The 19,724-nt window shown below is 39.7% G+C and overlaps 3 protein-coding genes across 3 annotated transcripts in view; 2 read left to right on the forward strand and 1 right to left on the reverse strand.

The window, feature by feature from the left end:
* Positions 1–9,393, forward strand: part of lrp2a (low density lipoprotein receptor-related protein 2a) — a 47,964-nt gene extending 38,571 nt beyond the window's left edge. The window contains 22 exon segments of the mRNA XM_069532476.1: positions 352–471; positions 1,607–1,723; positions 2,128–2,244; positions 2,373–2,510; positions 2,631–2,753; positions 2,896–3,024; positions 3,216–3,347; positions 3,455–3,586; positions 3,703–3,846; positions 3,954–4,119; positions 4,210–4,338; positions 4,428–4,651; positions 4,778–4,957; positions 5,439–5,558; positions 5,737–5,827; positions 5,981–6,048; positions 6,861–6,978; positions 7,082–7,202; positions 7,426–7,536; positions 8,025–8,141; positions 8,224–8,295; positions 8,394–9,393. Of these exon segments, the coding sequence (XP_069388577.1) occupies positions 352–471; positions 1,607–1,723; positions 2,128–2,244; positions 2,373–2,510; positions 2,631–2,753; positions 2,896–3,024; positions 3,216–3,347; positions 3,455–3,586; positions 3,703–3,846; positions 3,954–4,119; positions 4,210–4,338; positions 4,428–4,651; positions 4,778–4,957; positions 5,439–5,558; positions 5,737–5,827; positions 5,981–6,048; positions 6,861–6,978; positions 7,082–7,202; positions 7,426–7,536; positions 8,025–8,141; positions 8,224–8,295; positions 8,394–8,501 (2,777 nt within the window). The 3' untranslated portion in view covers positions 8,502–9,393.
* A 1-nt stretch (position 9,394) lies between these two features.
* rdh1 (retinol dehydrogenase 1) lies at positions 9,395–13,699 on the reverse strand. The gene is made up of 6 exons (XM_020090250.2): positions 13,311–13,699; positions 12,053–12,088; positions 11,630–11,960; positions 10,729–10,987; positions 9,812–9,975; positions 9,395–9,734 (listed from the first exon to the last, which is right to left on the reverse strand). The coding sequence occupies exons 1-6, from the start codon at positions 13,311–13,313 to the stop codon at positions 9,508–9,510; spliced, it is 1,020 nt and encodes a 339-aa protein (XP_019945809.1). The 5' UTR covers positions 13,314–13,699; the 3' UTR covers positions 9,395–9,507.
* A 4,400-nt stretch (positions 13,700–18,099) lies between these two features.
* On the forward strand, positions 18,100–19,714 carry LOC138411911 (bile salt export pump). The gene is made up of 5 exons (XM_069533478.1): positions 18,100–18,143; positions 18,771–19,012; positions 19,093–19,177; positions 19,283–19,416; positions 19,497–19,714. Exons 2-5 carry the CDS (start codon positions 18,801–18,803, stop codon positions 19,702–19,704), a joined length of 639 nt encoding a protein of 212 aa, XP_069389579.1. The 5' UTR covers positions 18,100–18,143; positions 18,771–18,800; the 3' UTR covers positions 19,705–19,714.
* The last annotated feature ends 10 nt before the right edge of the window (positions 19,715–19,724 follow it).

Raw genomic sequence — 19,724 nt, forward strand, 5'->3', positions numbered from 1 at the left:
AACTGAACATTGTGACTGTAATGAAAATTTCAAGAAAATACTGAAAATATGAAATTCTCCAAACAAAGATTCAAACTCTATCAGATTTGGTGGCTGTTGTCTTCTTCCATTCATTTTTTCCCCTGCACAAAGAAACTACTGGATGGTTAATTCAAACATTTGGCAGAAGGATGAGGTATGGGTCAGGGAAGATCCTGTTTGGTGTGGTGTTAACCTAAGGTTAGAAGTTAAAAAGGTCCGGTGGGAAAAAATGTTGTCCATGTTCTCTGGGTCAAGTTTCTTTCCTCATTATTTAGATGTGCATAATGTTGTAGAAGAGCGTCTTCATTCATGTGCCTTCTCCTTCCCCAGATGAAGTGACCTGTGATCCTAACGGAGACTTCCGCTGTGACAACAACCGCTGCATCCCACTGAGATGGAAGTGTGATGGGGATGACGACTGCGGGGACAATTCAGATGAACAGAGCTGCAGTGAGTAATTTATCCTCCCTGACCAAGTTGTAGCGTTCACGTTTGAGGGTTCGGCACTTAAAAGAGTGAATATCAGTGTACGTGTTTGGTAGATTGTACACTGTTAGGTTTAATATGGAGTTCTGCTCAGTTTCAAAAAATGTCCACATCAAAAGGGGGTGTTGATGACAAAGAATACTCCTGCTATCATTTCATCAGACATGGTTTTGTAAGAGGCTCGACACTTCTTCCAACAGCGGAGTGCTGAGAGACGTGGTCTTATCAGCTGCTGAAGAAACAGGCTGTCTTCAGTGTGTCGGGAAGAGGGTGAGGGAGTGTGTCACCCTTTGCCCTGGAGAATTTAAACATGTCGGCCTACATGCCAGTTAATAAGAGGAGCATAGGCGAAACTGTGACGAGGGTTAAATTGCAGAGGTGCAGCTCCCCTTGTTGCTGCGCTGGTGATACTGTGAGAGTTTATCTCCTGTGAACTCATGAGCTCACTGTAGAGTAACAGCTGCACACGCTGCTTTTGGATTAGTGGGGTGCGTTATGTCAAATTATGGAAGAAAATAAAACAGGTCATTCTTGATGTATACTTAGAAGTGTGAGAAATACGATGAAACGTGACTTCAGGCTTTAGGCGTTTGCTTGATTAATTACCTCCTCCACAGAGGTTTATGTTTTCCTCTGCATTTGTTTGTTTGTTTGTTAGTGAGCAGGATTAAGCAAAAAACAACTCAACTGATTTCCATGAAATTTGGAGGGGCGGAGCAAGAAACCACAATTGTGGTGCTCATCTGGTTCAGGGGGCGGAACCAGGACTTTTAGTTTCACATTCTTTAACATTGTGAGACAGAGGCATTTTTTAACATTTGTTATAGACATTAATTTATGGATCTTGATGAAAATAATCGGACTTATTTAGACGAGTGATATTTCTGCTTGTGTGCAATTTGGTGCAGAGCCCCCAAAAAATCCAGATCTAGTGAATTTAAACATGTTTTCATGGGCACTGTTTGTCCTTGGCAGAGGTAAGAACTCTACTGAGTGGCTTTCAGTTTGTTTTTAATATAGGTAGTTACATCATAATGATGCAGTTCTACATTTTGCTCGATTCCACACTGAGATTTCTGTTTTCATGTTTTCCCCTTAGCTCCGCGCGTGTGCACAGAGAGTGAGTTTCGTTGTGATAATCTGCGCTGCATTCCCGACCGTTGGGTCTGTGACCATGACAACGACTGTGAGGACAACTCAGATGAAAGGGACTGTGGTAAGTGGAGGGTCTTTGTTTTGATTTTGGAGGCCTGGCTGTTTGTCAGTAACAGAGTGCGGCACGAAACAAAGAAGCAATAAAACTTCAAGATTTGAAGGATAGCGCAGACAGACGGGACCACCAGAGAGTCCTTTATTCAAATAGTTTATTCACGCCTGTACAGCTGGAAGGATTTCTTCCATACAGCGCTGGTAGAGTGCAGGGCAGAAGTGTTATTTAACATGACATACAGGAAATAGTATTTTCCAAGTAGAAAATAAAGACAATATTCTTATATATTATTCTTAGAGTTCAACTTGTAAAACGTATCTTTTTTGTAATTACAAAGACAAATCTAGTGCATCCCTCTTGGGTGAGTTTACTTTTATCTGAAGAAGTGATTTGATTTGTCTTTGCTGCAGAGCTGCGAGATTGTCATCCCGGCTACTTCCAGTGTGGTAGCGGACACTGTATCGCTGAGCGTTTTAAATGTGATGGAAACGCAGACTGTCTGGACTATACGGATGAGACGTCATGTCGTGAGTGTCCCACATCTAATGGTCTACATACGTGTATTTTTAATAATACTCACTTGGATTGATGACTGTGTTGATTTTCAGCTGCATAAGTCACAAATTGAATTCGATCGAATGGCTTTGACTTTCAGCGACACGCTTTCCCGATGGCACATACTGCCCCTCATTCCTGTTTGAGTGCAAGAACCATGTGTGTGTCCAGCCTCAGTGGAAATGTGATGGAGACAACGACTGTGGAGACAATTCAGATGAGGAGCTGCACCTCTGCTGTAAGTCAACACAAACACTCACAGACAAAGCAGACAAACCCAGAATCACATAAAAGAATCAGTATTTATTGATCCATTGAAGTGGCTGTAATCAGACCTGCTGTTTCTGTTCGTCCGCAGTGGACATCCAGTGTGAGACTCCGTTCCGTTTCCGCTGCGAAAACAACCGTTGCATCTACAGCCACGAGCTGTGCAACTCTGTTGATGACTGTGGTGACGGCTCCGATGAGAGACAAGAAAATTGTACGTGATGCTTTTTATAACACAGACCACTTTGCTTAGTTTAACATGTATCTACTCAAACTAAGGAATTTAAACTCTATTTTTTCAAGCCTGATTCAATGCATCAATTGCTTCTCTTGAGCTGATGTTTCTCTCCATCCAGGCCAAAGCCCCACTCATGGCCCCTGTACAGATGATGAGTACAAATGCAGTAATGGACAATGCATCCCTCTGCAGTATGCCTGTGATGATTATGATGACTGTGGAGACCAGTCAGATGAGCTCGGCTGCCGTGAGTAAAACTAAATCATATAAGTAACACAATCCTATATTTATACTTTATATATATATATATATAAAGGATCACATGGCAATGACTGTTTTGCCTGGAGGATAAACTTACATGATGGTTTAAGTACTAAGCAGGTTTCTACATGATGGTTAATTTCAGTGTTTCTTTTCTCTTTAATCTGCTGTTGTCAGACCATGGCAGTGGGCACATGTGCAGTGACAATATCTGTGAACACAACTGTACTGACCTGACGGAAGGAGGCCTCCTCTGCTCCTGTAGGTCCGGCTACAAGCCCAGAGAGACAGAGAAACACATGTGTGAAGGTAATCTGCACATCAATTTGTCAGTCATGCTCTCAATCTAAATACACACTGACATTACAGTTTGAGTGTTTTTTCTCTTTTTTAATTTCCTCTGCTTTTGGTAAAAGATGTGAACGAGTGTGAAGTGTACGGGACGTGCCCTCAGGACTGTAAGAACACAAAGGGCAGTTACGAGTGCTTTTGTGCTGAAGGCTTTCGCTCGTTTGGGGAGCCACACGGGACAGAGTGTGCTGCCCAGGGTAAGAGCTAAACTTTCATGCTTAGAAGGTGCACATATTCTCCTGTATTTCTCATTAAAGCCAAAGTCTGAATCGCAATTGCTAATAGTTTTCATCACATCTCAACTTCTACTCAGGAAACCCACCAGTGCTGCTCCTGCCAGACAACGTTCGCATCCGTCGTTTCAACCTGACGTCTGAGGAGTATTCAGACTATGTGGACAATGCGGAGCACATCCAGGCCTTGGATTATCTGTGGGACCCAGAGGGACAAAGCCTCAGTAAGAATACTGCTGTTGTAGACCATTAAATCTTCTGCTTTCAGAGTGAATATAAAAACAGCAATATCTCAGAGTTTGGATAACCTGTAACACCGGATGTTCTGCAGGTGTTGTGTACTGGACAGTTCTGGGTCAAGGCTCTCAGTTTGGCTCCATCAAACGTGCCTACATGACCACGTTCAACGATCACGGTAACAACCCAGTGAAAGAGCAGGATCTGAACCTGAGATACATCGCTAATCCTGACGGCATTGCTGTGGACTGGGTTGGAGGGTAATATACCAGGGTTGAAACATCACTTACATAAAGGCCACTCTAAGTTTCATTCAGCCGCTCACTGGGTTCCTTTTTGACCATTTACAGGCACATATATTGGACAGATTCTGGTACCAATAGGATTGAAGTGGCCAAACTGGACGGGCGGTACAGGAAGTGGTTGATCCACACTGACCTCGACCAGCCTGCTGCTATTGTTGTCAATCCATCACTCGGGTAAGAGGTTGTTCAGTTTCAGTATTAAAAATATGTTGTTGCATCTTATTTTAGGTCTTGAAAGAAATGGTGTATTTTGTGTATGCCAGAATGATGTACTGGACAGACTGGGGCAGGAAACCCAGAATAGAATCAGCGTGGATGGACGGTCAGAACAGAGTGGTGCTGGTGAGAGAGGAGGACCTGGGCTGGCCTACTGGGCTGACTCTGGACTATCTGAATGGAAACAGGATTTACTGGTGCGACTCAAAAGAAAACATCATCGAGTCCATGAATCCTGATGGCACAGACAGAAACATCATCATATCGGGAGGTCAGAACACTGAGATACTGGGGAGCTCTGGCACTGATGCAACCAGTGTTTTTATTCAAATCATAGATTAGGTGAGTACAGCCTGAGTGAGATGTGCATTAAAGTATTGTGTTTTCTCTGCTCTAGATATTGGACATCCCTACAGTCTGGACGTCTTCGAAGGTCACGTGTACTGGACGACAAAGGAGAAAGGTGAAGTGTGGAGGACAAACAAGTTTGGAAAAGGAAATAAAGTCAAAGTTCTAACCATCAACCCGTGGCTGACTCAAGTCCGAATTTACCAGGAGCACCGACACAACCGCTCAGGTCAGAACACAGAGGGATTTAAGTGATTGTGTAGAAAAAGAAAGAAGATTTACTACTGCACAAAGAATATTTCAGTCAACACATCTGTCTTCACATGGTCCGGACTGGTGAAAATTGTATTGGGGACCTTGCATTTGTATTGTATTTATAGTAACTTACTATCAACCAAATATAGTGTGTGATCAGCTTTTATATGTGTAGAAACATACTCTTGTGTTTTTTAATTTAACCCTTATTTATTTTTTTTATGCATCCTTGATCACACACACTGAAATTCCACAACACACAAAAAGTTATATGAATGAAAGAAACCTGGAAGCAAAGAGCAGAGTTTTTTCTAAACAATTATAGTGAAAAGATTTATTGGTGTGGTGACGTGTTCTGAAATGTATAATCAACCCACTACAAGCTTATCCTCCAGCATTCTCTTGCATTGAACCATACCTAACAGTGTTATTCTTCTATGATCTGTCCTCTTCAGTGCTGAACCCTTGTAAGAACGTGTGCAGCCACCTCTGTCTCCTCCGGCCTGGCGGTTACACCTGCGCCTGCCCGCAAGGCTCCTCTCAGGTGGAGTTTGACTCCAACGAATGTGATGCAGGTAAACCACAACAACAGCCTGGCTGCATGCAGCTGCATAATTTTGCATACATCATACATTGCTAAATCTCTGTCTGCTCCTGGCTGCTCCTGTGTTGCTTTTGTGAGCTTGTGATGTGATGTTGTTTTTGCCGTTTTTATTTTTCATCCCATGTCTACCTGGCATTTTGCTCCTTCAGCCATTGAGCCTCCTGTTCCAATGCCCCTTGCATGTAGATGCATGAATGGTGGAACCTGCTACACTGATGAAAGTGGTCTGCCCAAGTGCAAGTGAGTGTGTATGCAGGGGCCATTTATACCAGTGAATGATTCTCCATCAGTCATAATGTCTGTTGATGATCCGTTTTCATACATACTGTAAAATTAAGTTTTCCACTGTAAGTTCTCCCAGCATTAAAGATTTGTTCTGGTTGTATTGTTTAGATGTCCATATGGTTATTTGGGCAGCTACTGTGAGATGGGGAAGTCACAAGGAGCTCCAGCAGGAACAGGTACCGTGTTTCTAATATTATCCATCATTTTATAATGAGAATAATAATAACTTTATTCATATGGTGCCTTAAAAAGGTCGTTTAAAAAGTGATTTGACAGAGCAAGGAAACCAGGGGGCAATCATAAAATCCATAAAAATCCAGTCAAATGAATAAAATAATGAAGAAATCGAAGCAATAAGAAGACAGCATCACGAAAGAGCAGTTAATAAAGATTAAAATAATAGCAACAATAAGAAAACATAAAAAGATGAGATCCCATAAAGGCAAGTCTGTAAAATCTCTCCTGAAGCTCATGCTCATATGAGGTCCACATTTCTGTTATGTAGTTAGATGAACATAGAGCCGATGGAGAGAAGCCACTATCGGGGTGATGTGATGTCGTTTATGAATCAGGTCTAAGTAGTTTGCATGAGTTTTATGTGATTAGGTTAATCCGTTCTCACTTTACTGGCAGTCATGTGGGACCTGTTGTTCAGTACCAGTCTTGTTATCTGGGCTTCACTGAAGCACATCGAGGCCAGAGGTGATGAACTCAAACTTCTTTCTCATTTAAGAGCAAATGGCTCAGAAAACTGCCTCAATCAGCAGAAAATGAAGATGTTACCCAAAGAAAATCCCACTTGAGCTCAATAAATAACCAAGAAATATTAGAATGGATCAATGTTTAACTTCAGCAAAATAACGGGTCTATTTGAAGCCATGAACTGTAATGGACCAGTCAGCAAAATATTATTAGAAAATATTATTTAGCACTTTCTGGTGACAATGTCCCATAACATCTGAATATCTTCCACTTGCTCTGTGTGTAGCTGTGGCTGTTTTACTGGCTGTCATTGTCATCCTGATCACCGGAGTGTTAGTTGTCGGAGTTTTCCTCAACTACAAGCGAACAGGATCCTTCATCCCCTCCATGCCCAAACTACCCAGGTATCTCAGCTCTTGCTGACGATTCTGTCATTTCCACTCAGTGCATGTTTTAATGAACTGAAACTAAACTGAAGCTCACTGGAGTGTTTTTGTTTGTGTTCAGCATCAGTAGCCTGGTGAAGTCCAGTGACACTGGGAACGGGGTGACATTTCGCTCAGGTGATAACGTCGACCTCGAACCATCACACATTGGAGTGTCATTCATTGACACGGCCATGCAGAGGGTGAGTCCAGGAGGAAACGTTATTAGCAGTTAATAATCTACTCAAGTGTTGTATCAGCATTTTAAACTCACAAACAAACATGTTCTCTATTTGATTCATTAACAACTGTTATTTTAGTATTGATGCTTGTTTCAGCATCAATTGAGAAAAGTTAACAATTGTTTAGTCATTTGAGGTTGAATATGCACTGAAAGATTTATCTTATTTATCTCATATCCCATAGGATGATAACATTGCAATGGACACTAGGGGGCAGCCAATCACATTTGAGAACCCTTTATACAGCAACGCACCTGGAAGTTCTGCTGATCCTGCTGTCATTCATCCAACACAGGTACTCCTTAATAATGTGTCTTATCTTTTAGAATCTCTATCACACATTGACTTCACGTTCAAGTGATGGAAACGTTTTAATATTTTTTATTTTCTTACCTCCCAATAATTAACATTCTTGCTAACTGAGGTATATTTAAATTTGGTGTTTTGTAACCTGGTTAGTTTTGTATGCTCTGTCCCTGTGAAGTGAATAATATAAATATATAAACAATCTTTATATATATCAAATGTATATATATACGTATATGAAGTGTAAGTTATGTCATTTTCTGGTCCCAAGGAAAATTTGTGGTTCCAATGTTGTTACATGAGTTTGGTTCATTGCAGGTATTTATTTATTGTAGGTCACTGAAGACTCTATGGACATGCATGTTTCTCCTGATAAAAGCCAAAATCTTATTTAATGAACCCTTCATTTTGATAATATATGCAGCTTGTTAATTCAGTTGTCATGGCAGCAGACATTACATACGTATTTTCAAACAGGTGACTGTGAATGTGAGCGGTGAACAGCTGCAGAACAACTTTGTGAACCCGGTGTTTCACGGCGATCAGAGCGCGGGCGTCGTGAACACGTCTTCAGTCAGCGCCAAACCTGTTCAGGTAAAGTATCTTTCACATAAAACCATATATAAACTAAATTCTTCAAATGTCGTGTCAACTGATTATTTGTGATCATTCACAGGAGTCAAAGTGGAGCTTGTTCAAACGGAAATTAATGCCAAGCGCCACGTTTGAAAACCCTTCGTATTCAGAGGTGAATTAAGACATGAAAAATCTTTTTCAGACACAAGTTGCAGAAAAATAAATGTGATGTTTTTTTCCTCGTTTTCACCTCCTGCATTGTTTTTGCAGATGAAGGATGAAAAGCCTGTAAGCAGCAGGGGGGACTCCACCTTTTCGCCAGCCGAGGACACTTTCAAAGACACAGCCAACCTTGTCAAAGAGGACAGCGACGTATAACCCCGTCTCTCACAGACGGGACAAAAAAGAAACACACTTTGCACAGAATTTATTTTTTTATGCAGCCTGTGTACAAAATTCAAATTGTCTTAGAAAAGAGAGGTACATTTCTTCAAAAAGTCTTGTGACTATGCCTTCTGCCATTTCTTCTGCCAATTCTTGTGTTAATGTTCTTTTCTTTATTCTGATGTACAATATGTATATCTTTGCACTGACGCTGCTGATAGAAATGTTAATAAATATGTTGTATATTTGTAAATTTGAACAGTAAGATTTGGTCAGAAAATATCTTTGAAATAGATCCCACGAATAGATCAATGTAAACACAATAACACGTATGAAAGCATTCTGAATGTACAGAATTTATATGATCGAAGGTTATTAGTATCGGATAATGACGTTTTTGCCACTGAACAAAACTGAAGATGGATTTGTTCATCTGTCACGTTTATATACCTCATTTCAGGGCTGAAGAATTCAAGCAAACTCATGTGGATTTTAACTCATGAGCTAAAACACACATGTGAAACATACTTAACGTTTTAAATCTCTACCTACATTCCCTGAATTTGTGACTTTGAATCAACGTGATCATTTTGTTTTTATCTCTAGTAATGATATTGGAATAGTGGCCAAAATAGTTTGGGACAATACTTGAACACGCCCCATGTATGTTGCATGGAAATTAATTTATGTAGTCGATGATCTGGAAGAGCGACGCATGACCTGAGGATGTAGATTTTATAAACACGGTGAATGAATCCTTTGCAGAATGATCTGTTTTGTATCTTAATGAGGACCAATTAAAACTGTACCTGTGATCATGGAGAAATGTGTGGTTTAAATACTGCTGCAGAGACGTGAATGAATAAATTTGCTATTTTGTAACAAAGTCTAGATGTGTTCTTTTTTATTTTTATGACATTCATACTTTTCATCCATTTACACAGATCACAGTAAAAACATGTGGGTACCACAGGTCAGTCGTTCATTTACAACTTGTCTGCTACATGCTTCTTACATCTTTAGGTGAAGGAAGAAGCACGTTAATGATAAAGTCTGAAACAAATGATGGCAGATAGGACAGAGGAATCCAGAGGAGCTTGGCGTCCCAGCCGGCACTGTAACGGGCCCTGGGGAATCGAGCCGCCAGCGCGTGCTCCATACACCTGGTCACCTTGGAGATGTCTGGACTGCACAGTAAACCCATGGAGAAGTCCTGAGCTTTCACATCTGATCAAGAGGAAAGAGAAAGTAATTCAGAGTATTTATTATTAGAAACATTCTGAATGAAATTAACTTCCACTCACAGTCTTCAAAGTACGAGGCTCCATATGAGGCTTGAACATCTTGAGGGAGGCGGGCCCACAGCCTCCTCAGGTCGGCCTCTATGAGATCCAGCTGTGTCACAGCTGTTTTGAAGAAACCAGGCTCGATGATACTCACTTTCACACCAAAGAGCTTCATTTCCCTCCTGGACAGAAGAAACAGAATAATGTTTCGTTACTACGACCAAGTTTTTATTTACTTCTCTCAACAATCTTTCTTTAAAAGTAGGTTTACTAACAGCCAACATTTTACAGCTGTTGTGTAAAGTTACTAAGTACATTTACTCATTAACTTAAAGGTTCAGTGTGTAAGATTTAGATGAAGTAAAATGAAATGATGAAATAATCCAAGTGATGTTTTCACTAGTGTGTTTCATCTACATTTGACAAATTGTAGTTTTCTTTACCTTTATATCTAATTACTTTATATTTACATCAGCAGCCGGTTCTCTATATGGAAGTCGCCATGTTTTTTACTGTTTCTATGACAACTAAAGGTTTCCACAGGTTCTCTTTCACGTTTGGAAGGGGAGGACGAGGTGAGGAGTATTCAGCTTCAACACGCAATTTCACCACTAGATGTCATTAAAATCTACACACTGAACCTTTAAATACATCCTGACATAAGCCTATTCTGCTATTTAACCTATTTTTATTTTCTGTTACTTGCCACGATTTCTGTCTTTCTTCTTCTCAATGTTTTCTGTTGATGGTTCTGCTGATAATGATGGCAGTGTTTTTGAACACTTATTATTTTCAACTTGACTTTTCTCCAAATGACCCCATGGGAACATTTCATATTTAACCTATTTGAAATGACAGATTTGTTTTGTTTCTACCAACTTCTTTACAGCATCATTTTGGCATGATGTGTGATGAATTGTTATTCGTCCGTCTACCTGAGGCTGTCAGAAAAGGCTTGCACTCCATATTTGGACAGGCAGTAACCTCCACCAACCAGAGACAGTCTGCCCAGAATACTGGACACGTTCACCACCCTGCCCTGGGCTTTCTTCAGCAGCGGCAGAGTCTGGAGCGTCACCTCGATGACTCCCACCAGATTCACATCCAAAACCTTTGTGAAATCCTGCAGATCCATCCAGTCTATTGGACCGATGGGTATGGACCTGCCGGCGTTGTTCACCAGCCCCCACAGACCTGCAGAGAAAAGACAGCACCACAGACAGCAGGGATCAGCTTCTCATCTTTATTTCTCTTTTGTAAATACTTATTTCTGGTATCATTACACATTATGTAACACATTCATACATGAGTAGAGTTATAAACTATCTTAATCTTATCTTGTGGAATGAAAATGTACTGACATTTTCAATAAAAAAGTGCTTCTCTTAGATTCGGTCATTCTTTAAATAAGACAAACACACACACACACACACACACACACACACACACACACACACACACACACACACACACACACACACACACACACACACACACACACACACACATACATCTATAGCATAGAGAGCCTCATGTAGTACAGAGTGCATATTGTTAAAATAGAACTGAGACACAGTGGGGAAAAAAGGTCAATCTACAGTTAAAATAAAGTTCAAAATGAAGACAGGATTATCTGTCCATCAGATTTATGTGTGAAGAAGCTTTACTCGCTCTGGATGTTGAAGTGCTATCAGCAGGAGAAGGATGAGTTGATGATGGGATGGTCCAGGTTGTCTAATCTCCCCCAGTACCTCACTCTGACTGGCACCCTATCTGTGTGTCTGTGTGTGTGTGTGTGTGTGTGTGTGTGTGTGGGTGTGTGTCCACCCGGCCCACCTCTCTCTCCGACCTCTCTGCTCACACACTCCACCACCCTCTTGATGCTCTCACTGTCTGTAACGTCCAGCAGGAGGGTCTTCAGTCTAGAGGAGGCTGCCGCCGCCAAATCTGCTGCACCTTTCTCTGTGAGACAAGCTGCTATCACATGGAAACCTTTTCTGTCCAGCTGTCTGGCCAGCAGATTCCCAAAGCCGCTGTCACAGCCTGTAATCAACACGTGCTTCTGGCTGAAGCCCCCGACCCTCTGGGAGTCTCTGATGTACCAGCGAATGGCAGCGAGAGCGACCAGAAGCAAAGCAGAGGTTAAGACCAGATGTTGCAGGATTACCTAAAACACACAACTCACTTTGAATTCACACTCTGACTCCTGTAAAATAATGTTTATGCAAATGTTGCAAACTGAAAGAGAAATTGACTCACCTCTAATAAATATGTTGTTAAACTGTCAGTGGACACCTGAATGGAGAAGAATGGGGGTATAAAGCGTAACATTCATGCTCCTGCGCCCAAAAACATTGAAGATGAACATATAAAGTGCATCTACTTTCCAACAACATGATATAAATCAAATATTATTAACTAATAACCTTCACTTCTGCATTAGCCACACCCTTAGCCACACCCTCCTCATTAACATTGATCCTTATTAGGAATGAGGAGCAGGGATCTGCAGCAATAAAACAAACCCATCCATCCATTATTTATAGGGCTTATCCTCTGAGGGTAGTGGGGCAGCATCCTGGTGACATTAGGCAAGAGGTGGGGTCCTCCCTGGACAGGTCACCAGTCCATCACAGGGCTGATATACAAACACAAACAAACACTTACACCTACGGACGATTTAGAGACTCCAATTAACCTAAACTGGTTGGACGGTGGGAGGAAGACAGAAACCTGGAGATAAAACCCACATAGCCGCAAGGAGAACAAATAAATTCCACACAGAAAGATCCTGGACAACCACAGGTTCAAACCCAGAATTAATATTATTATTAGTATTATTAATAATACTAATAATAATAATTTTGGTGCGATTTTGACACACAATATCAGTGAACTGTGAATAAACTGGTGAAGGGGGGGCTTCAGGTTTCTGCAAACTGAGACCTGTTTGCTGCAGCTCAGCTAAGAACAGTTTCAGAAAGAATGCAACAACCAGCATCACCACAGGCCAAACAAACAGCCCATTCCGGTTTAGAACAAACACTGCAATAGTCTAATACATTAAAGAATAATTATATACCACACATCAAGTTAATTTTTCAGTATTTAGATAATGGGATGAGTTTTAGTCCACTACTGCTTGACCTGAGATGATACCAGATTAAGATATTGTTGTTGTTTGTGGTGCTCAAATTATTAAAAAAACAACTCTTGATTATATTTTGTGTTTCTACAACACAAACCTCATCACATTTACCTGCACTGTGCTCCGTCTCCAGTGGAAATCCCACAACTCGGCAGGTGAACCTTTAATGCATTTTTTCCCCACTCAACCACCAGATGGCATCAATAAATACAAATAAATGGTTCTCAAAGCTTGTGCTCCTTATTTTGACTTGAATAATAAAACCAGTTTATATTCATATTCCAGATGTTTGAGTACTTCCAATGAGCCCCAAGCCACAGTTGACACAAATCTCATTTATAATTATAATAATAACAACAGCACACATACCATGGTTGCAGTTGCAGATCCAGGTGTGTCTTCCTGATCCAGAAAACTCAATACGGTGAAAATCTTGTCTCAGTCAACACTGGACCTTCCACGAGAAATTAAGTTTCTATGTGAACTGATTTCAGTGCGTCTGCACAGTCAAGGTCCATAAGTGAATGTAACAGTTTCACTAGCACACGATTGTGTAATAGACTACACCAGATTACATGACCCCTGGATTTGATGACTGCAGTCCCCTTTACCTCAGATACTCTCTGAAAACACTGCGACTCAGCCCAAAGGTTGCAGAGAAAATGTCGATTATCGTCTTTGATATTGAAAACAAACAATATGTTTACGATGGAAGGAGCAGGTTTACACAGGCGGAGTGGGGACAAAGTCCATCAAGACCAGGAGCCCACTGAGGTCAGCAGGAGGAAGCAGCTCAGTCAAATTTCATTTTCAGGTTTCAACTTCACTAAGTTTCAGACATGTCCCACTCCAGAGCCATCCAATGATATTGTTTCTAGTATAACTAATGAGTAAGTACAGATTATTCTATTTAAAAAAAACAAAAAAAACAAGCTTAGTTTCAAAATAAAAGCTTAAACATACTATAAACTACTATAAAGCCATGTGGAAAAGATTTGTGTTGCCCCCTATTGGCCAGTTTTAAGATCTCTTTACAAACTTGGTCCATATCTACCAAGGTGTTATGATGACAAATATTGATATGGTACAATTTGAACCAGGCACATTTTAAACTTCAGTAGATCGAAATGATTATTGAATATATTCTAAATTTTCAAATGACTAGACAAAGAATTCCAGATTATAATCTCATTTGTGTTATGCTACGATCATTGATTAACTTTGTGGCGCCCCTTATAGGTAGATTTGAAATAAATACACACTCAGTAAAAGTAATACATTCATACAAAATACAATATAAACACAAGGAACTATGAAAAAATACAAAGTCATATGTACAATGCACAGCAGAGAGAAATGTTCCAGTCATGGTGAAGCTTGATCCCAGTCTATAGCCCTGAACCCTCTTGTAAACGTGAGGAGGTTTTGCTTCTCATACCGACTTAAAGTATTTTTCTCATTCATTCTGTCTCTGGCGGCCTTCCTCCACTTGTTTATGGCCCAAGTGGAAAACTGTCTGAACACACGTAGTCTGTGTGTCGTCGTGTTGTTCTTAATTCAATATGCAAACAAGTTGGAGCAGCAAACACAAGCTCTCCCCACAAGGGCCTTTTCAGTTTAGTTTAGTTTATCTTAAGTTATTTTAACGCTAAATTAAAAATACTTTTGTTGAAATTCACACAGCAATAGAGCACATATAAATCTTGCAGATGAGGTGAACAGGCATGGTACTTGGTTAACAACTACAATTTAGGATTTAGATGGTGGTCAGAGGTGTGAAAGCTCATAAACACAAAGCAAACATTGTCCATTTCAAACATTTACCTTGTAGGAACAAGATGAAAGAAACCAGGTTCTGCAGCAGAGAGGACACAACCAGCAGCTCGTGTGAGTGTAAATCGTGTTTTGGCCGGGCAGAGACGTGATTGACAGGTGAGATCTGCAGCGTGAGCTCAATCAAAGGTTTGTGATTCACTGTGCATCTGTGTGATGATTTACATCATTGAAGCGAATGGGGCATGTTGATGCAAACATGGTGAGCTTCTCCAGAAAGTGACAGAGAAGCTGCTCATTACCTCTGCCATGGAGGTTATGATTTCACCCGTCTGTTTGTTTGTGGGTTTGTATGTGAATACGATTAAACAAAAATTACAGGACAGAATAACATGAAATGTGGTGAGGGTCAGGGAAGGAATAATTAAAGTTTGGTGTGGATTCAGATTAGATTGTGTATCCAGAAAACAGTTTTTTGGGGGGAGGGATGTTGTCACCAATTTCTCTGGGAACAATTCAATAACTCATATATATTTGATATTTAAAAGATATAAAGAAGATATGAATAGTTATCTATGAGTGTGTGCAATTGGTTGCAGCTTGATTGAATTTAAGTGGACTATATTTGGTATGTGCTCTACTGAATGACAAGAAACTGTTTTTCAGGGCGCAGAACAACTTGGTTTCCAAAGTCCTTCAAGACGTTATGGAGATTTCCCATTCAAATCAAACTGTGGTGGATGATTGGTCCCAACCTGTCGTCTGTAGTCATTAAAAAAATGTTTTATGAAACTTTTATAACTTACACATTTTAATGAACAAATATGATTAAGGCCAATGGTTGTTAGGGGAATGACTCCGGGAAGATTGCAAAGCTTTCAACAGATACTGACATTGCACCTTTGGGATAATATTTCAGTTTAGACAGTTTCTAAATTTTTAGGAAAATTGAGGTTTATTCATAATCTGTGTTAATGTGCATGACCTGCCATTGTGAGAAATTTGACATTGTCCAGTGCCTCATGGTTGACAAATAAATACAATGATCTTTGAAAAGAAAAATGATCCCTTTTCTACCATGACTTACCAACTACCCAACTTTAACTGACTGATACTCATTGCTCTGAAACGTGTTGCAAACACATACAGGAAAACCATAGAGACAAACTGCTGTTGGCTTTATTGTGAGTAATTGCATTGTATTTGTGTATTCACATATTTGCACACCTCTACAGCTGTTTAGTCAGTTAAGTTTTAGAAAATATGTGGTTTTCTAAAGGTGGAAATGTAAACAAATTCATTATCTTAACTTTTTTTTTGTTTTGGGGGGTTAATGCCCGCTAGGACAGGTAATAATGTCTGGGTTCGGAATTTGCTCCTTCTTTACAGCCATGTTATTATCACATCACAGGTGATTGATAATGCAACAGAAAGGAGGGGTCTCGAGTCAGAAACACACCGTGATAAAAGGTGACTGCTCTGTGAGGTTCACTCTCAAGGGGCTGAGAGTCACCTGACACCATTCTTATAGTTGTTATTTAAAGAAAGACCAATGTAACTGATGTCACCCACCCTGAGGCAAGACGGCTGTTGTTTGGTTGGATGTATCATCTCCGGGTTCAAAAGTAAAACAAATTTTTAATCTCATAAAAGACAAATATTCACAGTATACTGTCACACCAAATACTTTGGTTGTTATTTTACCCTAATTTATTTCTTCATTATAAAAAGTAAAAGTTTCATTAAAAAACATTATAATGACTAGAAATGAAAAGTTGTGAGCAAAGTTTTACAATCCACCACAGTTTGATTTGTAGGTGCAACACCTGACCATAACTAATGGCCTTGCGGTCATTAACCCATTTTACAGTCACTTGTGGTATTTAACTACAATGAAATAAATGCATTTATGCTTAAGAGCATATACCCCAAAACCAAACAGTCTTGGTTAATTTCACATTTCACTAATGCCACAAATTATATATATAAGAATAAATATAATGATACAATGATGCCGTGATGATTGTGATTGTATGTAGTGAATGTACTTGGCCTTGCAGAGGCAGCCCAGTAAAGGTTGTGCTGGTGATACAAGCCTTATCAGCCTAATGGAGATGTAGATAATGGGAGAGGAGAGTCATAAGTTACCAGAGAATAAGATAGGATGTTTCCCTCCGATGAGCCTCAGAAGTGTTAGTGGATTTCTGAGAATACCAGAGATTTATTGAACAGGTACAGTACATTTTGCTTTTCTTCCACCGGAACTACTACTAATAATCAACCAGGACACCCCCCCCCCCCCCCCCCCCCCCCCCCCCCCCTCACTAATATTTGCTTTTGTTAATGTATGTAACTAACCGTTGTGTTGTTGATGATAGAAGCCTGTGTGTAGCATGTGTGTATTTTCTTCTCACATCCTACACTGTAAAAGTTTTAGTGAAGCGTTTCCTCTAAGAGTTTCTCTATGATATTGTTATGTCTCAAGCTTAACATGTAAAGTCCCTTGAGAAAACGTATGAGGGGATTTGGTGCCATAAAGAAAATAATTGAAATGATTGTTAATGCTGCTTAAGGAAAAATGTAAATGTCACAAGACAGAAACACTAGAAAGAATTTCTTCTCAAAATCATCCAAGATTTTTATTGATAATTTTTTTATTGCATAATACTACTAACTTTTTATGTAATATACTTACTAAAAACACTTTCACCACCATTGGACTGCACTTTAACATTTTAAAGTTTCAACTGTGCAATATTCATCTGTCTGTGCAATATAAACACTCATGTGCAATTCATTCACTGTAAATATCCTCACATTACATATAGTTATTCCTGTCTTTACTCTGTATATACTAGTTTAATTACATTCATATGTTTCTATATTTCTATTTTTTTTTAATCCTCCTTACACTTAATTATTGCATGGTACTTGTTACATATTACTTGCTGATGTCTTTTGACTCTTGCTGCTGCAACACTGCAAATGTCCCCTTTGTGGGACTAATAAAGGAATTCTAAATCTTAATCTTAATGATTAAACTTCCAAATGATCATTTTGATGATTTTCTACAGTTGCCAAGTAAGCACACTGACTCAGGAAGGTAAACATGAAGAAACTGCTCAAACTAACACCAATACCAGATGTCGACATAGGAGGTGAGTGAGCTCCATTCATCGCGCAAAAAAACCGGAGGCTTTATTATATTAAAATAATTATGTGCAATTCTAAATATCCTTTCCCTTTTTCCTCAGCCAATCAAAGTGGGTAAGTTTGTGTTGGGCTGACCTGACATATACATATAATATACACAATTCAGACCACACTCAATTTGCCGTTATCTTGTTATTTATTCACTTTGTAATTTACATGTTTTACAGAGATGAGAAGAAAAAAGAAAAAACACTGAGTGTTGGATATTCTCAGCTGGTAAGTCGATCATATTTGTGTGTGAGGACTAATTAGACATTGTGATCCCAACCTTCTGAGATGTTTGGACTAGCTGTATTCTAAGACATTTTATATGGTACATGGTAAATTCAAGTATGTATTAAGTTATTTTGTTATCAATGTGAGTTTAGAACTGTGAGTGAAGCTATATTTGCATTGTTTAGTGACACCACTACTCTCTCCAGTCAGTATTTTTACAGTATTGTACAGAAAAGTAATGGATGATGTTAAAAGCCACACTCAGCCCAATTCCCATGTCTGAATAATAATTTAAAAAATGACAGAGTATCTTATTTTACTTAAACTGACAGAACAAGTTCATTCTACCTGCCATTTTGAGTTGGATGGACTTGAAAAATGTGACAAACAATTTTAAGTGAAAGTCACATTTAGATTTAAAATAAACCTTACTTAAAACTAATAAACATGTTTACTCCTTTGTTTTCCTAGATTTATTTAAAGTAAGCAACAACCTCAACATCCAACTTTGCCACTAGTACACGTAAAAGTCTTTGGCGCTAATTCAACTCAGATTTAAACTTTTTTGGCTTTCTTGGCGAGTATGTCGTCATTCTATTTTTTTAATCCAAAATGTACATCTTGCAGTTCCGGTTTGCCACTGGGAAAGAAATCGCTATGATGGTGGTTGGGAGTTTGTGTGCCTTTGTACACGGCATAGCGCCACCTATCATGCTTCTAGTGTACGGAGAGATGACGGACACGTTTGTGAATTATGAGCTTGAGGTCCAAGAACTCAAAGACCCAAACAAGGTGTGCACCAACAACACCATTTATTGGAAAAATGGCACCATTTATGAAATGGCCGAAAACAGCACTGTCTACTGTGGGTGAGTCATGAGTTTATTGCTAATATGAATGTTGTTACAGTGTGTAGGACCTGTTGTTAACTGTTTTATTGTCTTGACAGGTTGGATATTGAAGCACAGATGACCATTTTTTCATATTACTATATTGGAATTGGATTAGGAGTTCTGATTGTTAGTTATTTTCAAGTAAGTATTTCTGCTTTAGTTGATTCCACCAATTGAGTAATTGTTTCTTATTGCAGTGTGGCACATTTCTTCTGCTCAAAGAAATTATTTTGTGGCACGGTGCAGATTATGTTGTGGGTGTCAGCAGCTGCGGGACAGACTGACAGAATACGAAAGACTTATTTCCGAAAAGTCATGCGAATGGAGATTGGATGGTTCGACTGCAACTCTGTTGGCGAACTGAACACTCGGTTTTCCGAGTGAGTCTGGAGTTTCTGTTATCAATGCATGGCTGGGAGAACGCTTTCTATAGACTCTGATGTCTTCTGTTCCTTTACAGTGACATCAACAAGATCAACAATTCCATCGCTGACCAGGTGTCGATCTTCATTCAGAGGATTTCCACATTTGTTTTTGGCTTCATGGTTGGATTCATCGGCGGATGGAAGCTGACTTTGGTGGTCATAGCTGTGAGCCCGTTGATTGGTGTTGCTGCCGGATTAATGGCTACGGTAGGGGTCCAGTTGGGAATCGCACATTGTGTTTAAACAGGGGCAGCACATGGTGT

The sequence above is a fragment of the Paralichthys olivaceus genome, chromosome 10, assembly GCF_024713975.1.
Source record: "Paralichthys olivaceus isolate ysfri-2021 chromosome 10, ASM2471397v2, whole genome shotgun sequence".
NCBI classification, from domain to species: Eukaryota; Metazoa; Chordata; class Actinopteri; order Pleuronectiformes; family Paralichthyidae; genus Paralichthys; species Paralichthys olivaceus.